At 37.2% G+C, this 21022-nt stretch overlaps 1 protein-coding gene across 1 annotated transcript in view; it reads right to left on the bottom strand.

Annotated features, from left to right (window-relative positions):
* The window catches only part of ncam2a (neural cell adhesion molecule 2a), an 85310-nt gene that overhangs the window by 46538 nt on the left and 17750 nt on the right, over window positions 1-21022 (bottom strand). Inside the window, exons 6-7 of the mRNA XM_088008086.1 lie at window positions 9165-9282; window positions 4272-4441 (exon numbers count right to left, since the gene is read on the bottom strand). Coding sequence (XP_087864212.1) covers window positions 4272-4441; window positions 9165-9282 — 288 coding nt within the window. The remainder of the gene's footprint in view (window positions 1-4271; window positions 4442-9164; window positions 9283-21022) is intronic.

Raw genomic sequence — 21022 nt, 5'->3', positions numbered from 1 at the left:
GAAAATGCTATTTATGTGTCAAAAAGACAAGAAAGTAACATAAACACGCAGTGTGAGTGTTTAAAATTGCACAATTAAAGCTGGAAAAAGCTGCTGTTTTCTGATGAGTTTTATTTTTACCGTCTCTGTTGGAAGTTTTGATGTTACATAAAGCTCTTATCCCACCCACAGACAGGCATCAGGAAGCAAAAATGTTCAACTTGCTGCATCGGATTGGCCTAATGCGTGTTGTTTGTTGTTTTAGCCGAGCAGATCCATAAAACAAATGTCAGCACAGATTCTCCCTGCTGGATCCACCGCTAATAGCCAACAGGCTCTAATGATAAAAGCCACCGCTGGGCCCGTTCTGCTACATCATCTACATTTTTCGGTTTATTTAAAACCGCTGAAAACTGATGTTGTTTACTTTCCTTGCTCTTTTGTCTTATGCTGATCCTTGGATTGTGTGTCATGTTTCCACTCATTAGGAAAAAAAGAGGAAGGGAGAACAATGTCGTGATGCGAAAACCAGATATTGTATTTCACGCACCACTGGCGAAACCGTAAGAGAAAAAGTGGCAGAACACTCTGATTTTGTCTGCAGAGATAAATCTCCCAAGCCGCTATGATGAATTTCTCCTGATTGCTGCTGGGGGAAGAAAATAAATCCTAGCAGTGCATTTAATATTCAGATCCTTTGTAATTCCTCCTGAAACTGAGCCGTGGTGCGTCTACCTTTCTGCATCTTACTGCTAATTGAGTCCAGTGGACATAAATATAAAGAGAGACACACCTACCTGTATAAAGAGAAGTGCATCATTTTCTACTCTAACAGAAAAATGAAGTAAAATCTTTTGAGTCTAAAACTGACAAAATCATTCCTTCATCTTGTAACATCAAAAATCTACATTTCCGGCTAATTAAGGACACTTTTTAAGGACAAGATGATGGCGTAGTTATCCCAAGTTCCTGAATTTATAGTATCTGGACTTTAATCCAATAAACATCACCACAGGAACTGATTGTATTTGATTTATTGTTGGGTTAAATGTACAAATGTTTGCTATATTCGAGGGTGCAGCAATGCCTCATGTATTGCTAGCATGCTAACATGCTACAATGAGAAAATTAGGCAAAAGGAGCTTTAGTAAAATCATTAAAAAAATATTTTATGTCTTACTTCATTAGTAATCAAACTATGCAAATCTTCCTTTCAATTTTCTCAGCATGGAGAAAAAATTAGCAAGTTGCTAACAGATTTTAATTTTTATCAGCATAAAATTTGAATAAGTTTCACTAGTTGGGCAACCAGTTAAAATTTGATGTAGATTAATGTTTCAATCTAATATTAATAGTATTAAACCTTGATTTATACAGTAGAATCTCTTGAGGATTTCTTATTTACAAGAGACCTGCTAAGCTAACCAAGCTAACAGATAGCTTCTCAATTTCCCATCTTGACATTAAAAACAAGTTAATTTTTAAACATTCTCATTATCATTCACTTTAAACTGAAAAACATTAATCTCTAGAAAAAAAGAGGAAATAATCACTGCAATAAATAAACCTGCAGTTCTTGCTGTATTTGGGCAAACTCAGTTAATGCTACCATGCTAACATGTTAGCTTGAAAAATGTTTGGTTTTAGGCTGAGAATGAAAGACAAAAGATGTAGCTGTAGCAAAATCATAAAACAAAGCCATGAAATCTTGTCTTATTTCAGTTTGTTGTTAAATAAAACTTAGTAATTGAACAATCCAAATTTATTTTAATTTGCTCAGCCTGAAGAAAAAGTTAATAGTTAATTTAATCAGCATATAATTTGAATATGTTTCATTAGTTGATTAATATGTTCGCAACTGGTATAGTTTAGCTAGCTTTAACCTAGCAATTTGAGCTAATTCTCATTACCATTCCCATTTAGCTGGAAGGTATTTACCTCTAGAGAAACAAGCAAAGAATTGTTGAAATAAATACACCTGCTATATTTGAGTAAATTGCACTTAATGCTAGCATGCTAACATGTTAGCATGTAAAATCTTGAGTTTTAGGATAACTGTTGTTATTGAAAATAAAAACAAAGTCTATCTTATTTCAGTTGGTTGTGAAATAAATCACATTAGTAATCGAACAATCCAAACCTGCAGGTAATATTTTCAGCCTGAAGAAAAAGTTAACAAGTTGCTAACGTCATTTTTTTTTTATCTGCATAATATTTTAGTAAGTTTCAGCATGGACCAAGTTGAGGTGGGAACTGAGACATCCCTGAAGCCACGCTGCTGGCATGTCTAACCCAGAGGTGTTGTGCATGTAGATATTCCCTCACTGTGTGGATTTGTTTCTTTCAGACACACACGACTCAGGAGCCTGAAAGCAAGACGAGCTGGAATAATCCCTGAAGACTGACAGAACGCTCTCATTTACAGCTCAAGGGCTGCTTCAGAAGAGACTCTGCGCCCAGATGTCAGCGCTAACGTTTACACATGTGGAATAAGAATAAGGAGAACTCAAACATCCACAGAAAGTGCTCAGAAACTAATTTAACGGTGTAGGGTGTGTCAGATTATTATGGTGAACAAAAAGCGCACACACCTCAAATATCTCGTCTAATTTACAGTAAATGACCCGTTTTCTTTCCGCCTTTGCGGTCAGGAGTAATAAAACTAACTTACAACAGCATTTCCCTACAGTGCAGTCAAAAAGGAGAGCTCCTCCCTGCTGCTTAGCTTTCCCCCATTAAAATGCGCATTTTGACGAACCAGCGTTTCTCCACATATTTCCGCGAGAGGAATATCAGAGCAAATAGCCAGCAGGTTCATGAAATTAGAAATTGATTTTTTTTTGTATTTATGCGAACTGGTCGAAATTTGAAACGATAAATGAGATATTTCTTTGCAGCAGCCGTTGGTGGTGGTGTGGGCTGGCGGCCATTTTTGGACTCTGACGGTTTTGAAAAACCGTTTTAGGATAAAAGAAGATTGTGAGCATCCTCACCATAAAACTTTATGGATGGACATAAAACACTCCTCAGTGTAATGGATAATGCTATTACATCTGGATTTGCTGGAGATACACCAGATAACAGGAAAGGAAAGAAGAATTACTCTATTTTAGTTTGTATGGTTGATTAATAAATAACAATAAAGTTGGCCTTATGCAGCCTATTTGATTTAAACTCCTATGTTTTTTTCAAATACATTAATATAAGTAACAAAAATAAAGGTTTAAACTGCCTGTTTTTTATGTTTTAGTTAATTTATGAAAAATATGTTGGAATTTAAATGAGTGGCGCTCACATTCTTAAGAACTTTAAACTAAAAGAAGGTTTTCATCTCAAACTTTAAAGTGACCCACGATTAGTTGAACATGTTAGCCTAAATATTTTGTAATATTCCTACTAACTTTATCATTATTGCGTTTGACTGGTGTAATTTTAAATAATGTCACACTGTGTCACTGTTAGCTGTAATTTAAAACAGAAAGACAAAAGTGAAGTGAATCTGGATAATTTCCTACATAAAACAAAGACGAAGAGTCGGACCTAATCTGTGCCCTCAACATTTCTCTCCAGAAGACTTTGGGTCATTTGTACGAGCAACACTAACAAAGACTCCAACAGGTGATCGTTATCTTAACAAGTTTAATAGAAGCAATTAATAGTTATTTTCCACTCCTGTTTTACTACTTATGTATGAAGACGCAGCAATAAAACTGCAGATAAATCTTGTTAGTTTTAAGTTTCCCCTTATGCCAACATACAGGCAAGTAGCCAATTCTTAATTTAAATGATTGAAGATTTTGTAACTAATTTTCTTTTCATTAAAGAGAAACATTGTGGTGTTTACCCTGTTTATGACCAAAATTATATATTATGTATATATATTTTGGCTGCAGAAGTATTTAAAAAGTGCTTCTTCTCCATTTTTGTCGCAGTCATTCATTATTACTGTTTTGAGTGAAGAATAACAATTAAAAGGACAAAAATAAACTAATGATAAAAATTAACTGCTGTGGAAATTTGACAAGAATAAAATGCACTTTGTAAAAACAAATCTGAACATTATGCAAATTACATATAAATTCAGAATCTTCAGACAGTGAATCAGTTCATTTGAACCCAGATTAACTAAATTTAAAACTAGTTCTTGTTATTTTATTAACACTCTGAATAACCAATCAACTCTTTTGGTTAATACATTTTTATCTCATTCTCTTGAGGAGACAACGTAAAGATTTTTACTGGTTTCTAACACATGTAAACATTGCAGATTTAGTGACTGTTGACTTTCTCACCGAACACTTTGAGCAGAAGCTCTCTCTCCTGGAAGCCGGCCTTGTTGGAGGCCTTGCAGGAGAACGTTCCTCCGTCAGCCTGCCGGATGTTTCGGATGGTCAGCATGCTGCGTCCGCCCTCCAGCTGGCTGAAAATGTACTTCTCTGAAGGCTCCAGCTGCTGCCCCTTCCTGCACAAACACACAAACTAACACCTTCAGACCTTCTGCACTTCATAAAACAAAAATATCCTCTCTCAAATTTGTCTACAGTCACCTCTGGACTGCAGCACTTTCTAAAATCGCTCCTCTGACGCACTGAAAGCTCTGCTGACTTAATGTCTTTTTCACATTGGACTCTGTTGGAAAATTAATCAGGGGGAAAGAAACAAGCAGCTAAATTGATCCATGTCTATATTAAGGCTTCCAAGCAGAAGCACAATGGTGAGAAGCAGGTTTGCTGCCTCCCCCGCTTGTTTATTTGTGGCTGTTTAACCAGCCGTGTAATCCACAGGGGTAAGACTCGGATTTTATGGGGGGGGAAAATGTCAAATTTCTGGAGCAGATTTAGACAAAAACATCATAAAATGAGTCACTGAGTGAATGATCTCAAAACTTTTTTGGACGAGATATAAATGACGTTCCTGAAGCATCTTCTGTCCATGTCTACAAACTATTTCGATACGGCTGAAAAACGTATCGCAGTAAAAGTGTTTCATCTCAATCGATGTTGGTAATTATTTGGTTTTGTTTTAAATATCTGACTTTCTGACAAACTGATGCTATGACCTTTTTGGTTTCAACCAGAGTGTGTTGTTTTTACTTTTAAGCAGTAATGTTGCAATCACAGCAAACACACTTTGCACGTCAAAAACACGCGTGTGCATTTGACATTTTGCTCTAGATGAGCATCAGATGTGTCAAAATCGCTCTAGACGCTCGTCGGGATGAGCCGTTGTTTCCCGTTACCAGTCTCTCTGTATTATGGAGAATGAGATTGAGAGAGCTGCACCAAAATATTATGTAGTGAAAAGCTTCTGCTGTCACAACGGCTCAGATGTCTCTGCTGAACTTTTTCTGTTCAGTTTTTATTGAACAAACAACGTCAACAGCTGATAATGACGTGTTAGGATGAGTCTCTTGCCTTTTTTTGTCTCCCAGTTACTTTGAACAATGGCGGATGAAATATTGAGAGTGTCTGGGTTTTATTTACTGAAATCGATAAGATGTGGCCATCGGACATGTTTGAATTCACCAGATAATTCAGAGGTTTTGTGAGTTTCACAAGCTGGCTGGGCGCTGACGACGGTCGCAGTCAGCGCTGTTTTTGTACCAACTACAGGTCACTACGTTACATAGAGGAGACTCTCTGATTGGTTGAGGCTCTGCATTGAGAGGCGAAAGTTCAGATTTTCCAACTCCAGCGTCAGACGCTCGAAATGCTTCAATCACGCCCTCGACGCGCCTCCACATAGACTTTGAATGTAAACCAGACGTTCAAATCCCGTTTGGTGTGAATGCAGCATTATAAGACACAGTGGTGAAACATGAAACTGCTCAGTAGGTTGTTGCTAGGTAACCAAAGCATGAGTGAGTTGCTAGGTAACCATGGAGTGAGAGTTAGTTGTTTCCACCAACGTAGCTTAGCTAGCCATGAAGTTGAGCGACTAAAGTCTTTCCTCTGCCTACATTTCCCAGAATGCTGTGCGTTTCTGGATAATTTCAGTGAAATTATTGATTAATCTAACAGTTGCATTATCTATTGATTGATTTATTATCCAACCTTAATGAACTCAACCAATTATATAAAACAGGTGGTTCTATAAGCTGATGAATAGTTTTTCACACAAAGTTTTCTATTTTTTTTCATAAATAAGAGTACTCAAGTTCAGGTTTTAATAAATGCATAAAAACCTTCTAATATTAGATTTTAAAAAATATTTCGTCACTAAAACAAAACAATTAAAGGAGGGTAAACTTCATTTTTTCAGCATAGCTGGATGCATGTAAACTAATATGTATTTCCATCTGGACAAGCCTAAAACTTACCTACATGTGTAGTTGAATCTATATGTATAGAGCTATACGTGTTTCTAAACAAAGCCAACCTTCTCGTCTGGTAGGAAAAACCTCATTTAAAGTCGGCGGAGGAATCACCAAAGCAAAGTAATAATAACTTTACGAGGCAGAGAGGAAATGAAGAGAGGCGTCATCGTAGCAGTGGACAGTCTAGGACGCGCCGCAGCAGTGGATGTCATTACACTGACTGACTGCTGACAGATAGTCTATTACCAAAGATGCTCAGCGGACGAGGTGAAGCCTCACTCTGACAGGAAATGCAGCTGTGAGGCTGGAATATGCTGGGAGGCGCGAGATCAGAAGCAGAAACTAAATTGGGTTGTGATTTGTTGTTGGCGTCAAAGACGTTTTCTTTGTTTGCTGGTGAAGAGTGTGAGCGACCTGCAGGCTGGAAACACACCTCCACTGTTCCAGTCAGTGGGCCTGCTGATTATCTACCGCTAAAATGGCTTTTGTTTGATTAGTGGAATACTAATGCGGAGCAGAATATGTAGCACCTGGATTAGCGGCAGTCAAACAAGCCGCAGAGTGATTACATCAACAGGACAGAGCCCAAATATTTTTTCAGAGCCTTTTATTTTTCAGTAGAAGTTAACAAGTCAGATTTTATGGGAGAGGCTGGAGTATAAAAAGGAAAATAAAAACCAAAAGATTAAATTTTATGCTATATAGCCTGAGGTGACTGGATTCAAACCAGCAATATTAATCTGTCACTGAGTCAGACTGTCATCCATTAACGGCAGAGTTACGTTTACTTGAGTAGCTTTTTAGGAGAAATTTACTTTTAGGAGTATTTTTATTTCAGCAATTTTATTATTTAGTATTTCTGCTCTTACTTGAGTTAATATTTCTGCATTTTCTACCCACTGAATGAAAAACAAACATGTTTTAACCAAAAAACTCACCAGACTCAAAGCTCAAAGTTGGGACAATAGAGCAACATTTTCTGGTTGCGAAGTTGCTAAAATTAGCGTTTAATTTCATCCACAAGCAATAAACTGGTTCTGTCCTACCATCACAAATATAAAAATGGACTTTACTCATAACATGTCGAAGATTATTACGAAATTGTTAAATGGAGTGGATTATTTTCAAAGATTAATTTACATATCAGCAGACTTAAATACATTTAAATAAATAAACAAATGTATTTTTTAATTTCTTCAACAGCAGAATCTTAAACTTGAATCCTGAACACAAGTTTGATGAGATGGAGAGAGGGTGAGAGAAATGGTTAAAGATCACATAATGCATGCTCAAATATTTCCAAATATCACTGGAGAAGATTAAATGTTGTCCTTTTGACAAAAGAGGTTTCATGTGTAAATTATTACTAGCGTAGGTGCTAAAACCCTGCAAATTCTTGCACTTAATTAGTCGACTCAAAGTAAAGGTTGGATTTTCTAATGTGATTATTCTAATGTGGTAAAAGGTGAATTTGTTAAAAGGATTGATGCGTCTTTGCTATTAGTGCCTAAAAATGTGGAAGAAAGGAAAGAAAAAGTTACAGCTTTTGATATTTTAACCATTTCCATCAAATTAAATCTCGCCTGCAGTGAGTTTCTAAAGAACGCTTCATTTTTTTGACTGTTTTCTTCCAGAGAACCATCGATTTCTGTTCACTTTGGCACCGCGTGTAAAACAAGTCGCAGAGAAACCCGCCGGAGCAGCGAAGCGTGTCACAGTTACAACTGTTTGTGACATCTTTACAGTTCGCAGCGATGAAAATAGTTGCAGGAAACACCGCCTCTGTGCTCCGTTTAGACGAAAGGCAGAATGACAGAAAACAGAAAAAGATGGTGCAGGGAAAACAATATGACCTACAATTGAATCCCCATAAAGTGCTATCAACAGATGCCCAGGTGCAAAGAGCTTGTCACAATTGCCTGCTGAGTGGGAGCGAGCTAATTGCTGGATGTTGGAGAGAAGAGCGGATAGCAGAGAGTCAACTACTTCTGGTGCAAATTCTCGCACCGCTGCTGTTTGACATTTGATCTTTTTCTGCAGCTGTTGGAGGTGATGTGTGAGGGCGGATTGCAGATTCCTTAATTGGAACTGCGACATGATATCTTTGTTGTCTGCAACTGAAAATACTGAATCTAGAGTGTGTGAGTTATGGGTAAAAGACAAGAGTGATAGTAGAAACTGTACGGATTCAGTTTATGTTCATGAACTTTAAATGACATGCAGGGTTTCCCCCAGAAAACTTGCTAAGCCCAGAGCTCAGGGCGCTACGGCTGGCGGCCATGTTTTTGAGTTAAGAATGTTTAAAGTTGGCAGGAAATTTGAAAATATCACCTGATAGTTATACAATTTTGGAAGATTAATACCTAAACACCAACTATAAAGTCTTAAAAAAGGGCAATTATTTTAAAAACCCCTAAAGAATTAACAATGCTAAGCCTGGTTGGGGCCCAAGTAAAGCCTGGTGGCCCGCCAGGCTTATAATACACTGGGGGAAACCCTGGGCATAGTGGAAGGTTGTTGGATCAAATCAAAATGGCGTATGTCCTGGAAAATGCTTAAAAAAACTAAATTAAAAATGAAAACTTTATGAGAAATAGACACATCTGAAGTAAATTTTAAATATTTTCAGGATCATAAACTGGGTAAATGCACCTTTTTTTTAATGAAAAAAAAGATGCAAGTTTGATGATGTGGAGCAGAATCTCATAATTACGAGCCATATTACGATATTTCAATCAGAGGCAATGCTGAATATTCACTCTTAAAGGAAAAGAAATTTGATTACTTTCCTTTACTTTTAACGCTAAGTTTGATTTTTTTTTTTCTGTTTCAACTCTTTTCTATGAACAAAAAGTATAAAAGGCATTACCTGTGCCATGTGACCAGAGGATCAGGAGATCCTGAAGTGATGCAAGTGAAGGTGACTGACTCCTGGTAGTCGGCTGTGGCGTTGAAGGACTGCTGGAAGACCGATAGCGATGGAGGAACTGCACAGACAGGAACAAGGAGTCACACATTCTGCCGAGGTAATGGGACAAAAACTAAATGTTCTGCAAGAAATGTCAGTTTTCATGAAGCCGTATAAACACCTTCTGATCACATATGCAGGAAACAGCAATAAGACAACAAGCTGGCATTGTTAGCAATCTGTTGGGACTTCCTGGAAATGCTGCGGATGTTTGTAATTCCCACGGGGATTTCAGTTGACATTTTGACCCAGCTTTGGTGAAAACACAGGGACGTGAAACGATTATGTTGTTTTCTGCTTCCGAAATGCTCGGTTAAATCCATTCGAACGGAGACGAGACGGAAACGTGTTCGAATCAGAGGAAAACAGAGAGTTTTTGCTTCCTGTCTCATTCACAAGACCTGAGCTGATCATGTCAGGCCGATTTCTGTGGCTCAGTAGAGACACTTCAGTCCGGTGGTTGTTAGATTAGGAGTTTGAAGGATATGCAGCATGAATGTTATTTTCTTTCCAAGGTGCATATCATTTTTACCTTTGGGAAAATGTAATTTTATACTGAAACGGCTACTTCAAAGAGATGGAAAGGAACATTTTTCTGGTTAAAGAATGGCTCAGTTAGCAGAATAAATAAAAGATTACTGTGGCCAAAGACACAGCCTTGAGGAATTCCTTACATCTCAGGAACCACAAGGTTTATTCGAATTGTTGTGGAATAAACACAAAGCTACCGATGCTACTAGCTAATCTAACACATCAGTGGTACATTAGCTGCTGGTGCTTTAGCTAATCTAACACATCAGTGGTACATTAGCTACGGATGCTATTAGCCAATCTAACACATCAGTGGTACATTAGCTACCGATGATATTAGCTAATCCAACACAGCACAACTCCACTGATGATCTGTCAGAGTTGGTGTGTTTTGGTCGCCTTTTTTGATTTATAACTAAAGCAAAAGACCAAATTTCACAGCACATTTACATGTTATGGTTGTCATAGTCAAGCTAGCATAGCTAAATTACTTCCGTCCCTTGCACTATGTTTTTTCCTTAATTAAAGCTTTTTCCTGACCTTGTTGTTATTGCAGTGTTGAATATTAGTAGCAAACACTGCCTCCCCTTTTCTTTTATAAATCACACGTTATATCGATAACTGAACAGCTAAAACCAAGGCTAGTCATCGTTAGCGAGCAGCTTTTTGCCCTCTAGGAAGAAGCTGGGGATGTGACGTCACGCTGTGACGGTCTATATGATGCAGGAAATAATTATCCATGTCAGCAACTGCATGTCTTTCGGTGTATTTTATGTGAGTAGAAGCGACATTCCTATTACATGAGCCACATACTGTAAATACAGCGTGTCTCGCTAATCTGCAAACAGCAGCATTGTTACAGCAGAGGCCCTGATGACTTTATCAACGGCGCTGGGTGAGGGCTGTCAGCAACACGCAGGGAGTCCCTGTCACCCAGTCAACTGCCGCCTGTCGTTTTATCAACCAACAGAAGGAGACCAAGGCGAGAGCAACCTCGCTCTCATCTTTATTCCCCGTCGCGCTGACAAGGGAACGACAACTTCATGGCGCTTGAATGTAAATGAAGCAAATCAACCCATTTCTCCAGCACATATTTACGCTGCGCCTCTGCTCCCACTGCTGCCACCCTTCCCAATCTCAAGAAGTGATTAAGCGTGTTTGGAGCAGCTTAGTGGTGCTCTGGATGTTTACTCTCTCCAGTTTGCCTCGGCTGGGTGGGGGATGATTATGATGTGCAGAAAAATGGCCGACGCTGGAGCAACTGCAGCTGGAGGAGCAATTCAACCAAAGACAGAAGATTTTTGTGTTTGGTTTTTATCAGAGGGCTGGAAAACCAAACAAAACATCTGTCATGGCTACGATCGCGTCATAATTAGCACCAAAAAAGAAAGAAATAGAGAATGTCAGTCGTTTCTGAGGAGTTTCTGGATTCAAAAATAGTGTTTAACTTTACTTTTAAAAATAACCAGGTTGACTTCATTCAAAATTCAAATATAAACACCAATTTCTTCCAGCTGCCTTTTCTTCTTAATCGCAGCAGGAGGCCTTAAACAAAACAAATAAATACATAAAGAAGAAGGTTTTCGACCACTTGTATACATTTAGAATCATTTTGCAAATAATTCGTCAAATACTTAACAGGCCACAACATCAGCAACAACAAAAAAGGCACATAATTCTTAAATAATTCAATTATTTCACTTTTTAAAAATGTGGCTCTTATAATTAAGAAAGTCTAAATAGTCAATGGTTTTCAGTATTTTTTATAGAAATACTAAAATCCACTTTGGCATTCAAACAAAAATGTCATAAAGTCAAATTTATTAGTACAACACATTTCAGCAACGAAATGTTTTATGTCATAAAAACATTAAATAAAAAGAACAGAAGTAACAAAAAGTTATAATTTAGACCAAAATTAATCTATTTTTCAGAGGCAACTCTAAAAAGTGAGGTTGACTTAAAGTAAAAGAACTCATTGTGCCTGAAAGTAATTAAAAAGACAAAACTGTTGCTTTAATGTCTTTTCAAACAAACCTGAGAAACAAAACACTAATTTCTTTCTTTTTGTTCTTATCCTTAAACGCTAAAAATCACCAAACTCCTGCTTGCATTTTGCTCCTGGAAGGCAGAAACGATCCCTTTCCTCTGAAACGGAGCCGTGAGCGAAGCTCAGGCTGCAGCTTCAGGACGGGAATATCAGTCAGACCAAACTGCAGCTCCTCCTGCACCATCTGCATAATGAAATCTGATTACAGTGTGAGGGAATCGGCTCAGTGCAAAGCCTTAATAATGCCAGGTGTCGGTGAGAAAGCCTGCTATCTGTCGTTATTAAACAAATAATGCATCTCGGTCGGTACACAGCAACCCATTACAACACATTACGGTAAGCAGGATGTAATTGCGCTGGAAATTTAATTTTGTTTTGTGTTTTGTCTAACCTGACGTGATGGAGTGTTTTTAAAAATTTAGTTAAACGACAACCACAAAAATCAAATAAAACTTTGAACTTATGATGACAAATTTATTAGAATTAAAATAATTATTAATAATGTGACTGCAAAACAATAATCAATCCTCCACCGTCATGCGCGACGCTTGCTAAGAGGTGTTACGATTTCCTCAATTTTGAGTGACTGTGTGCAACTCACAAATTGAAATAATCATGTAATGTCTAAATATTTAGTTAGATTAAAAGTCCTAATTATTTTCATAACATTAGGAAACAATTTTAAATCAACATTTAAAGCTTTTGTTCTCAATTCTAAATGGTAAAGACGTTTAAATTTAGGGTGTAAGTTACAAGAAAATCAAAGAGACAAAATATAAGTAAGTTTGAGAACAAACATAACAGGAAGTGCTTTTATTTTGATTTTTCTGGCAGGAAGTAAGTCATAATCAGAGGTGGGTAAAGTACCCAGATATTTTACTGAAGTAAAGAGTAAAAAAGTATTTGGTAAAAAGTCGAATCAAGTCCTGAGTAACTGATCAAATTATCACCTAATACTCGTCAGACGAGCAACAAGGGTGTAAAGAAAATGGATGGATGGAAATTTTGGTGTTTTAAGATAAAAATTGACAATAATTTATATAAGTAACAAAAAATAACAAAATAACACAAAATAATTGTTGTCCAAATCGGTTTCTTTGAATAAAAAAACTGATTAAACTTTAACAAAAACTGCAGCTGTGTATCTGTGTCTGGTGAATTTTTGGTTAAAACATGTTTCTTTTTCATTCAGTGGGAAGAAAATCCAGAAATTTTACTCAAGAGAAGAAATACTTCATAATGAAATTACTGAAGTTAAAGTAAAAAGTACAGCATAATAAAAATACTTCTAAAAGTACATTTTTTACTTTTACTACCCAACTCTACTCATAATATTGCAGCTAGCTTAGCAGCTAAGCTACGTTTATTTTGTTTCCTGAATGATCCGCTTAACATGGGGTTTGTTATTATGAAGTGGCGGCTAACATGAACAGATTATGAATCAAACATCCCATAATAATCCAAAACGTACCACCTAATAATCAAGGTTATCCTTTCAAAGTAAAAGCTGCAGTCTGTAGCTTCCTTTCACTCTTCAATGAGACACATAGCCACGTCAAATCTGGAGAACACATCCCCTTTTCTTATGTTCTTAAAATGACCTGTTCAGATTTTTAATCACATAATCTCTTCTTTGGTGATTCTGAAACCACCTCATAGTAAGAAAGCAGGAAGAGCCCAAACATTAGAGCAGAATGAAGCTTCACCAGGCTGAAAATGAGCTAATCTCTGATCAAAACCATTGATTCCAGCAGCAGCTGTTCTCCAGTGTCGTCCTCAGGCGTCAGCGCGCCTCGCTGAAGCGTTAATGAGACGCTGCCAAGCTGAGAGACTTCAAACGAGCAAACCGGCAACAGGCTGGACGCATCCAACAGGAATCTGGCAAGATTCATGAATTCTTCATGCATTAGTCATATCCTTCAAACTTCAGACGATCGGTGGAGATAACACACACTTAAACAAACACTGTAATCACGTTTTAAAGGTGACAAGTTGCTTGGACTGATTTAAAAAGCTCCAAAATTTGTTTTCCTTTACAGGCTAATGGGCTAAAAGTTGTGAAATCCTCTGAAAAACCACTGAAAATGTTGCTTTCTGGATTAGCGCTGGAACCAAGCCAGCTTTTATTTATATGAATAAGTATTTATACTCTTTACCTCATTGTGATTTATGTCAAGAAAAAGTACTTGAAGAAATATTGACGGACACAAGCGGTGGTTTCCACTGACAGCAGAAGAAAGGAAAATTGCAGGCTCTGGTTTGAGAGTGAGTGAGCCAACAATTAGGTGAATGTGTTGAGGAAAGCTACTGGGAAATTAGAACGCTTTTTTCTGTTTTGACTTAAAATATTACGACTAAGACAAAAATAATTGATGGCTTGGAAAAGGTTTAACAGGGATTTCATATGATGTTTGCGAATCTCTTGGTTTTATAAAAATCACAACCAGTGACGACTGATTTTATTGAGTTTGGGTCTGCAGAACAAACACAGCTTTCAGAAAATTACTTTATAATCTGCTGCTGCCAGTATCCTATAAAAACTTTCCTGAAGTTAAAAGTTTCCTCTTGACAAGGAAACAGTATGATATCTGGTTAAAACGGCACAAAAATGCATGAAAACCAACTTTTGAGGCAATTTTACTAAATATTTTTGGTCCAGTTTCTAGTGTAAATAACTCATCTTAAACTAATTTACAAGTAATTTCTCAGCAAGAAATATGAGCTTGTTTCAATAAAACCATAATACTGTTGAAAAAGTACTTGTTTCATTGGCAGATTATTTCACTAAAACATTGTAAAGTTTTTGTTTTAAGTTAAATAATCTGCCACTAGAGATGGTACTTTTTTCATAAATATTTAGACTTAAAACAAGCTCATATTTCTTGTTGAAAACTTACTAAGATATTTCCACTTGAACCTACTTAGTGAGCTTTTGTGTTTTTATAAAAAATGTCAAACTATTGTTTTAGTTTAACTGGAGTTGGTGTCGAGTTTCGGAACATGTCCGCCTCAGGGGAAACCTGAGCTCCGTCTTGTTTCATTAGAGTCCAGAACTCCGACACAAACGGACTGAACTCAGAACAGGATTAAACTTCAAAATTACCTCGTTGTGTCAACTTTCCACCAAATCAAACTTAATTCTCCACTTCCACGATTCTTCTTTTCCAGATAAACCCCTGAAATGTTCAGCATTCTTCTCAACGCCAGGCCGTTTCGCCCTTGGGTTGATTAGCCATTCAGTGGGTGGCCCGCTTTTAGTCAATATGCCATCGCTCTCATCTACGGCCGCTTTGATGGTACACTGGAGGCCAGGCGCTCCTGAGGGTCAGAGGAGTTTCATTCGCTGCATGTTTGCTGGAAAAAACACACTTTTATGAAGTGGTTCATTAATATTTATGGCTTTACATCGGGGGGAAGCGTACAGTAAGCTAATTCAGTCCTGCTTTCAGATGTTCTGCATGACTGGTTAAAGCAGTCGCAGCGCTAGCAGACAAGCTGCATCAGAAGAGAAACATGGCTAATCAGGACGGCTAACACTTCCTCTGAAACACTTCATTTAGAGAAAACTAAAAGATCTTTGGACGTAAAGAGGAACGAAAATTGTGTATTCAAAGAAAAGGTTAAAAAAATAACACTAAATAAGTTTTTCTGTAGCTAAATTCTCCTTTAATCTCTGCCCCAGGTTGTGAGTTTAGCGACACCTGGGAACTTCATCAACTCTAAAGGCGAGAAACGGTCAAACAGCACAAGTAGAAAGAGACAGAAGAGATGGCTGGGAGGCCCGAGTTTGTCAATGAGCGCAACAGACTAGATGTTTTATCAATCAGCTGCAAACTGTTTATTGTTCTCTGCTGCAGCGCCGGGGGATACAGACAAACCGGTGGGAGAAAAATGAGGCATAAATACTGTTTTTCTTTTCTGTTTCTGCCGGAGGACGAAGGAGGAAGAAAGGCTGAGAAGTTAACTGATGTTGCAGCAGAGCTTCTTTGGGCTTCACCTCTGCTGAGGCGTGACCGCCACTTTAAAGGCGTCTTTGTCTGAAAAACTGGACTGGGCATTGATTCCTGTTAGCACGGCCGTGGCAGAGCCGGGTTTGGAAAGTTACCAGCAGACATTTATAGTTTTAATCTGAATCACTAACTTTTTGGTGACCAGACTTTTACAACTTTCACAAACATCCGAATAGATTACGTCACTCCTATCTGCACAGCAGTAATACGAAATGTTACCAAGTAGTTTTGGTCTCTTCTTCTTCAGAAGTTCCTGCATTAATTTAAAATTCATGGTGTCGCACAAGTTGAGGTGACCAAGAAGTTTTAGTCTAGTTTATAGACCAAATATCTTCATAGACTTGAGATGAGACAAAACAAAACTTTTGAGTTGGTGTTAAGTGACTAATTTCCTAATATTGATGAAAAAGTACGAGCTCTATTGGCAGATTGTTTCACTAATAAGATATTTTTACAATGCAAATTTGGCTGGATCATCGCCGACGTGTTCGGTCTACAAGGGTTAAAACAAGAATCTATATATTTCTAAAAGGTAATTTGTAAGTTAGTTTTGTCTTATTTCAAGTGTAATCAGTTATTTTCTCTACAAACTAAATCAAAAATACTTTCATCCTCTTTCATCAACCTGTGAGTCATCAGATTGCGACATTATGGATTTTAGATTAACTCCTGAATTACTGCTCCCTGTGCAGAACAGACACTCCTACATTTCCTTAAGCACACAAATACTCTCAATAAAGCAAAATCATTGAACCAGTTTGTGTTTTGACAAACCAAGTTTTCCTACTTGCAGTAATTTTTAAATTAGATTTCAGAGTTTGCTGAAGGACCACAGCTTGTTCTCTCGTGACCCTCAGTCTGGTCCTCAACAGCAATAATTGTCCCCCAAGGAAACATAAGCAGCTATAATTCTGTACGATGGACCACTGGCTGAAAACAGTTTATGTAAGTATGTTGATTATCTAAGTGCATACTTAGATAAACTGTACCGCATTCTCACAACACGACACAATGTTCTACACGGAGCTGCAGGGTGTAAGGAAAACGTGTCCTTGTGCTCCTCCTGAATAAAGTCATATCGTTTATGGATTAGCCACATTTTCAGCTGTTTATTTTCTTTCATTCAACGTCTCCAGCTTTAACCTCATCCTCTAATAAACCACATCCAAACTGAGGGTCTGGAAAGTAAACCCAGCAGGACAAATACGACGCCTGAATGCAAAATGTGAGTCTGTTGCCAACTCAAGGTTACTGCTGGTGAAAGCAGAGTTTACAGAAACCTCAGAACATTAATGATTTAAATTAATATCCTACGAAAATCTTAAAATCATTGGACTCCGCTGCAAAGGTACATTGATGGAGGATTGATCAAAAACTAAATCATGCTCAGCAACGCTAATGCTAATGCTAACATCCAACATGGTCACACTTACCATACTTCAATAAATGCTTTTCAAAATACTGCTTTGGGTTTATTGTAAACACTTGAAGTTTATCCAGAATATATTCAGTATTTCCATCTCAACAACATGGTTATATTTAAAGAGACACTGCAAACTTTGGTCACAACTTTGTCTTGTACCTTTTCTTGTAGACTATACAGAAGTATCTTTTTTATTAAATCATTTTTACAAAAGGCGACTTTATTCATGACAATTATTCATTCTAACATGCAAAATGTTTTGTAAGCTGTTAAAATTTGATAATTGGCAACTGAGTCATCAAAAATGTCAACTATTATTCATCAATCGTACACTTGTTTCTTGAGTATCACTGTTTGTTCTCGATTGAAATGCTAAATGTTTTTCTGTGGGTGGTTTTCTGTCACAGCTCAAGTCTAAGATCAAATTTGTGGGTGAGGAAACCGTCCCTTTTAATGATACGCCTCAGTGTTTTGGTTAAACCGTAACTTTAAATTTAAAAGAGTGAATGGCTTTTGGGCTGAAAATAAAAACGCCTAATTCCTGAAAAGCTGCACGCTGGAGGTAAAATGAGGCATGAATGAGAAGCCGACCCCATGACAATATATTTCCACTTCCTACAAGGCTGAGGCAGGAGGCTCGTGTTTGTGTGCCCCATGACAGTCTGTGGCATTTAAGTAAATGTCTCTGCTAGGCATGTCACCATTATCACCCCTCTCTGCACACCTTTATGCCAGAGGCTAAATTAAAAGCCCCTCTGGGCCGGGGACAGCTGCTGCCCCAGAAACAAATGGGCATGTAGGAGGAAAAACACCAAAAGAAGCAGCTTGGTGCTTCACTCACTCGCTCAGACCTTTTCTGTTTGGAGGCAGACCTGATCAAATCAAAAGACTGGAAGCTTTTCTGCAACAATTGCTCACTTTGTCAGATCAGACTGGAAGTTTGGCCAAAGCCTGTTAGCGTTAGCGACTGGAGCGGAGGCTGCAGCGTCGCTCCTGCAGCTTTATGCAGACATCTTGGGAAAAGAGGATTAATCATTACAATGCTGCAGCACCAACATCTATTTAAAAATCTATTTAAAAAATAACAGAAAAGCTTATAAAATAACTTTCTGAAACTAGTTTAATACACAATGACTCACAGAAATTTCACAAAATGATAGATATTTTGTTTTCTTCAAATTTTGAACTTGACATAAATTCTTTTGGCATTTTGTCAAATTAAATTTTATCAGTTTAGGTGTTTTAAGCAGTTAGCATGTCCTTAAGCTAGTCTGGAAGCTAAGTCTTTAATTATTAAATTTTCAAATGTGATTACTTTAGTAACTTTTACACCAGGGGTTTCCAACATGTGGCCCAAGGGCCATTTGTGGCCCCTGTAATTTATAAATGATATAAATGTTCCCCGTAGATCCAGATTGAGTTGTTTTGAACTTGTAGCATCAGATTAAGTTAACTCTCTTTTACATCCACATTGTAAGAACTTATCAGTTATTATTTTGTCTGTTTTTGCAAGAAATAAATATTTTTTTTCAAAGAATCAAGTCAGAAGTGCGTTCAGAAACAAACCACCTGTCGCCATGCATGGATCATTTTATTCATTTTTGTTTTTGTAACTTAAAAAGACATCGAGTTTAAGAATCAGACACTTTCAATACATTACATTTAAATATTTAAGAAACAAAGAGCAAACTTGTGGTTTTTTGGTAACAGTAACGGGTCGAAATCTACATCAGAGAAGAAAAAGGCAAAACAAACAAAATTCAGTTGAATAAAAACTAAATCTGACAGAGGAGAAATGATGAGATCATGAAAGCGAGGAGCCAGCTACACTTTGTTCTTCTGTTTTGTTGTTAGCATTCAGCAGCTCGGCCTTTTCTCTCTTTGCTGTTGCACTGCAAACCCGATAATATTTAACAATTCACAAAGGGGATCTTATCCAAAAAGTTCACAAGCGGCAACATGAAAAGCCGACGGAGGACACCTGTGAGCCGTGAGGTTTTAAAGCTAACAGTTAGCGCCCCGTCAGGTGTTTAAACAGAGGAGCTGCAGGGCGAACATCCTCCAAGACGGGGTGAGCAGAGAGTTTCTTCCTGAGGCAGAGAGAGTTTATCAAGTGTGTCTGCGAGCTCAGCAGAGGCCTGCAGCCCGTCCCATCGCAGCACCACATGGCAAGTGTTGCATCACTGCAATAATGGGCCGCGCCTCATTGAGCAGGCTTATTGGATCTTCCACAGAAGTGAGGTAAGTGGTGTGCTAAATTAAATGCAATTCATACTTTTTTGGGCTGGGTCCCGCGCTGCTATTACATTAAGTGTGAGAGAATTACATAGGCAGAGACAATATTGCAGCTGTTGGAGCATTACAAGACGCTGGTGGCTTTAGTGAGATCACATTTCAATCAAGCCGGCAGTCTCAGGTGACTCACCGTAAATGAGAACAAATGAGGAAATTAAAATGACATCCATTGATTTCTGGACCGCGGCACCCGGCGCCATTACTAATTTTATTTTTCAGCCGCGTCGGAGAAGAAAGGGAAGAGAAAAGTCGCACTAATAGAAGCTTAAGAGGCAAGCGAGCCAGAAAGTGAGTTTACCCGGGTGAGTCTGCAGGAGACGACGGCTCTATTGTGAACTAATGGAGAAACCTGAAGGTGTTCATGTCATTTCACAGCCACTAAACCAACTGCAGATCATCCAGACCTCTGGATAGATCTACTTCCAGGTCAAAGTACTCAGGCTTATGTTTTGTCTTTTCAAGCATTTGGAGCTAAAGTTTTAATTTACTGTTTTATGACATAATTTATTACCTCTATTAATAATGTTTTGTGATGAAAAATGTATATTTTAGGCAGAGTCAAAGTATTCAGATTTATGTTTTGAAATCACATCCAACGCACATGAAAAGTCTGAGAAGAAAACACCAATTTAACAAAAAATATCATTTTAATAACTTTTAACATCTAAAATATAAGCCAACCTTTTAAATTACACAGATGAATGAGATATTTTAAAAATATATTTTTTAATATCTCTAAAATATTTCTATTTTTTATATTTAGACATTTTAAAATATTTTTTAAAAATATTTTTTAAAATATTCTAAAAAAATAATTTTAAATATTCTAAAAAAAATAATTTTAAATATTAAAAAATATTTTTTAAAATATTTGGACATATATTTAAAATATTTTAAAACATTTTTAATATTTTAAAATATTTCAATGTTTTTAAATGTATTTTTAAATATTTCAAAATTTTTACAAATATTTAAAAAGTATTTTGTGATATTTTAAAATATTTACAAAAACATTTTAAAAATATTTTTGAACGTTTTTAAAAATATTTTAAAGAAATAATAATAATAAAAAACAATGTTAAAATGTTCTAGCATTTTGTAACTTAAAATTATTTTGTTATTCCAAGTAAGAAAAACAGTCAGTAAGAAAAGTGTCTGTGTTTCAACTGTAAATAACGTTTTCCAAATTCAGGCTTTTAATCCAACGTTACAAAACTGTGCAGTTTGAATATCAAGCACTTCCCAAACCTTGAAAACACCTGATTAAAACTCAAGCCCTTTCAAGGACCTGGAGCATCCATAGGAACCCTGAAACCAAGCCGACAGTTTCATCGTGCAGTGAGAACCATCGCTGCTTTTCCTCTGCCCTCGTTTCATTATTGCACCTTTAACCTCGGCCACCTGAACAAAAGCAACGATTCATGTTGAGTTTAGAAAAACAGGAGCACCA

The sequence above is a fragment of the Poecilia mexicana genome, unplaced genomic scaffold (genome assembly GCF_051168715.1).
Source record: "Poecilia mexicana isolate PSO_F unplaced genomic scaffold, ASM5116871v1 scaffold_2, whole genome shotgun sequence".
Lineage (NCBI taxonomy): Eukaryota > Metazoa > Chordata > Actinopteri > Cyprinodontiformes > Poeciliidae > Poecilia > Poecilia mexicana.
Note: the sequence above shows the minus strand (reverse complement) of the source record. Positions and strands in the feature narration are given on the sequence as shown.